The sequence below is a fragment of the Cucurbita pepo genome, chromosome LG12 (genome assembly GCF_002806865.2).
Source record: "Cucurbita pepo subsp. pepo cultivar mu-cu-16 chromosome LG12, ASM280686v2, whole genome shotgun sequence".
NCBI lineage: Eukaryota > Viridiplantae > Streptophyta > Magnoliopsida > Cucurbitales > Cucurbitaceae > Cucurbita > Cucurbita pepo.
Window position 1 is genome coordinate 2789039 of NC_036649.1, and position 6584 is coordinate 2795622.

General features: G+C 35.9%; 1 protein-coding gene across 1 annotated transcript; it reads left to right on the top strand.

Annotated features, from left to right (window-relative positions):
• Window positions 1–3270: 3270 nt before the first annotated feature.
• LOC111806625 (1-aminocyclopropane-1-carboxylate synthase 2) lies at window positions 3271–6273 on the top strand. Its single transcript, XM_023691999.1, has 5 exons — window positions 3271–3447; window positions 3535–3666; window positions 3754–3914; window positions 5173–5739; window positions 5826–6273. Exons 1-5 carry the CDS (start codon window positions 3271–3273, stop codon window positions 6271–6273), a joined length of 1485 nt encoding a protein of 494 aa, XP_023547767.1.
• Window positions 6274–6584: the final 311 nt, after the last annotated feature.

Sequence of the window (6584 nt, forward strand, 5' to 3'; positions counted from 1 at the left end):
TCAGCAACAACCTCTCTTTCCTTACCCTCGATTAACAACCAAACTTAAGCCACCCAAACTCGAAATCTCAGAATTTTTTTTTCCTCTTCTGTTTTCTGAGTTTTCATCTGTCCGCTGCTCTTCGCTTTTTTATTTATTTATTTATTTATTTATTAAAGCCTAATCAACTCCCTAATTTGCTTCCACACCATCTAGCAAACCCTTCATCATTCCCACACCTCCAGCCCACGCGTCCATTCCCCCTTATCCTCCTTTACAACAGCTGCTTGACGCGGCGGCTGTGTTTTCGTTATACATATTATCATTACTATTTTAGGTTATTACACTGTAGCTCAACTAAAGTCATATGTCTAGTTCCTTTAAGCTTATTAGTACATAATGTTACTATTAGGGTACTTTCCTTAATCAAATCACATGTCATATGCATGTAATGACCTTACAACTAATAGAGTACTAGCGTAGTCAAATCACATATCTTATAATGAGGGACCTAGCAAATGTTAGGGCGCTATCCTAAGTCAAAATGCATGTCGTTTAGGAGTAACCTTACAATAATTAAGGCACTACTCTAGTCAAATCATCTATCGTTCGAAGGAGTGACTTTGTACCAATTAGGGCACTACTTCGGTAAAATCACATAGAGGGACTAAATTAAGCTTAATGACTACCAATCAAGCTACTTATCATCCATTAATCATTTAATATACCTCAATACGTCTAACTCAATCATGTTCTCATCATATTTTTGACGTTTAACTGTTCGTGGGTTGGATTGGGTTGAATTGAAACGGTTCTTAGATCTAACTAAATTGTTCGAGTTTCAACTTTGATTAAATAATGAACTCAACTCAACCCAACCGAATCATAAAGTTTTGGATTGAACTTGTTTGGGTAACCTAATTCTATACAAGCAAGTTCGTAATCCAAATGAAACTATATATATTGAGTTAAGCTGATCGAATTTTTCGAATTCAAATTTTGTTGATTATCTTCTCATTGTTCTATCAACCTTTGTATAGTTCTTTGTCACAAAAACAAATCCTCACCGACCATACTATTAATTGTGATCTAACGTAAAAAAAACGTTTGTTTATGTAACACTTTAATGATCATATTTCTAGATTCACTAAAAAGATCATGTACAAACAAAATAGTCGATCACAAAGACTATATTCAGAAGCCAATNTTTTTTTTTTTTTTTTTTTTTTTTTTTTTTTTGAATCTAGACGAAGAATAACAAAAATCTCTCCAAAATTCGATCTCCATTGACTTTTTGGTACCGATCCATTAATGAACGTGGGTTTGATTTTAGAAGCCCTATTGAATTTTCTTGTTTGAATTTATTAATCTTCTTTGATTGCGATTGACCAATTGATTTGGTTGAGACTCAAAATCCCAAAACATACAAAAGTCTTAATGTAACAACGAACTCATGAACATATCGTTAATGCATACATATCACAAAAGCGTTTCAACACATTTGAGTAAAAGTGACGAAAAGCTGAACTTTTTTAAAACAAACTTCGAACCTTTTAACTTTTTATATGAATTGAACATAACAACAAAATGTTAACATTGTATTGACATCATTATATTTAACAATTTTCCACCGACCATACTACTAATTGTACTCTTAAATGGAAGTTCTTATTTTCGTTCTCAAATATTCTAATCGTTTTTATTCATTCATCGTTCAACAGCTACTCTTATGCATTATTTTCTTCCGTTTATCAATTTACATTTCTAGATCCACTAAAAGTTCATAAACAAACAAAATAGTCGATCCCAGTCGATCCCACCGACCATCTTCCTATAGAAGCCAATTTTTATTTTAATTCGACTCATTTTGAAATTATGTTATTTCCCCAAAATTCATCTCCTTCAACTTTTTGGTGCCAATCCATTAATGAACGTGAGGTTGGTTTAGAAGTCCATTGGGTTTTGTTGTATGATTTAATTATTTTCTTTGCCAACTTTTTCGTGGTCAAGCCCATCGATTTAAATATTTATTATTTGTTTCTTATCATTTTCTTATCGGCTAATACGATAGTTTTCTATTTGAGCGAGAAAAAGCGTGCTAGGAGATTCATATTGGTTTGTGGGATTGTCTAAACGTGACCATTTGTAGGAGATGCAAGGGAATAATGAGACATACATGTGCTGAATTCAGATTCAGAATTGTTTCAAATTCCGAGCATGGATACTTCGTAAAAGTTGAAAAACCATGCACACCTCGAACGAGTGAACAATAATATTGCCTTTCTTTCGCCCCCATACTCAAGAAAGCTTGGGACGCTACATAAGAAGTTAAATTAGGTATCATTGAAATAGGATATATTTGTACTTGTATGATGTATTGTCATACTTCTCGACTTCATCTAATTATAGAGTTTCGAAGTTTTCATACTTTCCCATTTTTGTTGAAAATGTATTATTGCACGAGTGCAGTTGGATTAAACATCTGAACCCCAACGAGAATTAATTTTCTCGAATTTTTCATTTACGATCAAGCTTCCAGAATTTTATTGAAAACCTTAGAGATCGAATTTAGGAATACAGTAGAAGAGAATGATGCTCGGAATGTTTTCTAGAAGCTCGAAAAAATATAAAATAAAATCGTAGAAAATAAAAAAATGTGTGGTCAAAGTCAATAGAATTTTGCCCCTCCTAGTATTTTGGAGACCCTCGAAAAACCCGAGTGAATGATCATTTTAGGTTTCGGTTTTCCTCAAAATCTAAAGTGTATGAAGAAATTAGCATATGAAAATTTAGTATGTTGATCTTGTCATGATTTCGCACATTTTTCTTAAAAGAACCTGAAGTCAAATCATAACGGAACTAGGAGATCGAAGAAGACCCAAGAACGGTATAAACACATAAATATGAAGGTTTTGAGAGGGGACGAAAGACTACATAAGTAGTATATTGAGGAGCTATTATTGTGTATGGAGGAAGCCCACTCTGAGAGGAGATGAGAGACTACAAAAGTAGATCAGCTGTGTCTCGAAGCCTAAAAAATTGGGTTGTGACATTGAAAGTTCGATTTTTCCTAAGGTGACATAAGGGGATCTATAACATCGTACTCTTTGTTTTGTTCCAATTTCCTACACACACGACTTGGTCGGCTGTTTGTGGCTTGTCTTTTTACATGGTTTCAACGTGACCCTGGGCTTATAAATTCACTCCCATTTTGTTCTTTCTTTCGTATCTTAACAACCCAAAAGCTCTCATTTTTAGGGACACAAAAACAAACACCTCAACAACTTTCAAATGGGGTTTCATCAAATTGACGAAAGGAACCAAGCTCTTCTCTCTAAGATCGCTATCGACGATGGCCATGGCGAGAACTCAGCCTATTTCGATGGGTGGAAAGCTTATGATAACAATCCGTTTCACCCCGAGAATAATCCTTTGGGTGTTATTCAAATGGGTTTAGCAGAAAATCAAGTTTCGTATATAGTGTTTTCATGTTTTTCTTATATCATTTCACGTTTGAAAATTTCGCTAACTTTGTTTCTGTGTGAATTTCGATAGCTTTCTTTTGGTATGATTGTTGACTGGATTAGAAAACACCCCGAAGCTTCGATTTGTACACCTGAAGGACTTGAGAAATTCAAAAGCATTGCCAACTTTCAAGATTATCATGGCTTACAAGAGTTTCGAAAAGTACTAGATATGATATTCTAACTATATCTAAACTCAGAAGCTTAAGTCGATGGATTATGATATATATATATATATTTTATTTTTCAGGCGATGGCGAGTTTCATGGGGAAGGTAAGGGGTGGGAGGGTGAAATTCGACCCGAGTCGGATTGTGATGGGTGGCGGTGCGACCGGAGCGAGCGAAACCGTCATCTTTTGTTTGGCGGATCCGGGGGATGCTTTTTTGGTTCCTTCTCCATACTATGCAGCGTAAGTTTTTTTTTTTTTTTTTTCTTTTAAATCTCTCCTTTTCACTTTACATATAGAGAGAGAAACCATTTGACAAATTATTAACTCTACAAATTCTCTTTGAAAGTCGTATGTTTTGGGAGGGTCCAAACTTCAACCATTCTACCAAGTAAACAATCCACCTCTTTCATGCCTCATTGCTGGCATACCTCCTCGTCTTCTCCCTATACTTTCTTTCTTTGTATTCTTCTCCCTAACCGATGTGTAATTTCACAATCTACTCCTTCGAGCTCCAGCATTCTTGTTGGCACACCACTTTGTGTCCACTCCCCTTCGAGGCTCAGCCTTCTCGCTAGCTCATTGCTCGGTGTCTGGTTCTAATATCATTTGTAACAGTCCAAGTCCAATGCTAGTAGATATTGTCCTCGCTTTGGGCTTTCCCTCTCGGACATTCCATCAAGTTTTTAGAACACGTCTGCTAAGAAAAAGTTTTCACACCCTTATAAATAATGCTTCGTTCTCCTCCCTAACCGATATGGGATCTCACTGAATATTACCCACTTGAATAAACTAATAACTTGTGCTCTTCGTTCTTGATATGAAAATCAACCCGATGGAAAGAACTGATGTCAAATGATAAGAAAATCACTATAAGGGAAGTAAGATTCGGATTACCTTGTTGATCGAATATCTCAAGGCAAGAACACTTGTTTGAAATTCGAATCACTCCACAACCAAGATTGATCATGTTGAGCTTGAATGATTCTGCATGCAATCTAAACTACATAGAATTACAAAGAAACTTAGTCATTGGCTAAAGAAAGCACAAATGTTTCTTTTACTATATTTTCCAAGTCGGCTTACAAATACAACATACATGACTTCGTATAATCTCAAAATGAAACTATTTAAGGCATTATAAGAGTGGTAACATTCATAATTTATGACCATAATTAACCATTATGTAAATATAATCTAAGGTAAATAAAAAGCCTTAAAACATATTAATGAAATACAATAACTCCAAATTTTCTAGATTGTAATCCACCCAAAATTTATAAAAATGAAACTTCATTCTTCTTCAATGTGACATGTGGCATGAACTGAAATATCTATTTTCTTCCCATGTTCATCGAAATATAGTGTATGATTGATGTCTCTTGGTTCATATCAGTTCTTTACATATATTAATAACCTTTTGGTACGAGGTGAACAATGTCGTATTATTGTAAAAATACTCAAAAGTCTTTGTCCTAACAATCAGTACGTTGTTTTTCAGGTTTGATCGAGACCTAAAATGGCGAACACGAGCACAAATAATTCCTGTTCATTGCAACAGCTCGAACAACTTCCAAGTCACAGAGGCAGCCTTAGAAATAGCCTATAAAAAGGCTCAAGAGGCCAACATGAAAGTGAAGGGTGTTATAATCACCAATCCCTCAAATCCCTTAGGCACAACGTACGACCGTGACACTCTTAAAACCCTCGTCACCTTTGTGAATCAACACGACATTCACTTAATATGCGATGAAATATACTCTGCCACTGTCTTCAAAGCCCCAACCTTCACCAGCATCGCTGAGATTGTTGAACAAATGGAGCATTGCAAGAAGGAGCTCATCCATATTCTTTATAGCTTGTCCAAAGACATGGGCCTCCCTGGTTTTCGAGTTGGAATTATTTATTCTTACAACGATGTCGTCGTCCGCCGTGCTCGGCAGATGTCGAGCTTCGGCCTCGTCTCGTCCCAGACTCAACATTTGCTCGCCGCCATGCTTTCCGACGAGGACTTTGTCGACAAATTTCTTGCCGAGAACTCGAAGCGTGTGGGCGAGAGGCATGCAAGGTTTGTTAAACTACACCATTATTATTTGTGGGATTGAAAAGCATTACAAAATGCAATTAATTTAAGAATGTATTAATCAAATTCAGGTTCACAAAAGAATTGGATAAAATGGGGATCACTTGCTTGAACAGCAATGCTGGAGTTTTTGTGTGGATGGATCTACGGAGGCTATTAAAAGACCAAACCTTCAAAGCTGAAATGGAGCTTTGGCGTGTGATTATCAATGAAGTCAAGCTCAATGTTTCTCCTGGCTCATCCTTTCATGTCACTGAGCCAGGTTGGTTTCGAGTTTGTTTCGCAAACATGGACGACAACACCGTTGACGTTGCTCTCAATAGAATCCATAGCTTTGTCGAAAACATCGACAAGAAGGAAGACAATACCGTTGCAATGCCATCGAAAACGAGGCATCGAGATAATAAGTTACGATTGAGCTTCTCCTTCTCCGGGAGAAGATACGACAAGGGCAACGTTCTTAACTCACCGCACACGATGTCGCCTCACTCGCCATTGGTAAGAGCCAGAACTTATTAAAGATGAGTTTGAGAAGATATTATCATAAGTTTTTTTTAGCTCATTAATGAATGGATGGATATTTAAAACTATGAAGTGTAGCACTCATGCTCCGAAGGAATTAATTTCTTGATTGCTGAATTTTAAGACGATATAAAAGAGAAAAAATGTTTAGAAAAATCTAAAAAATGGGAGAAAAAAAAGAAAACAATTAAAATTTAAAAATCAGTCAAAATCATTAAAGTAGTACATATAGCTCATACTAGAAGGTGAGACAAGACTCTGAAATGATTTTTATGATACGTCTTTAACTACGATTGCATTTCTTGACT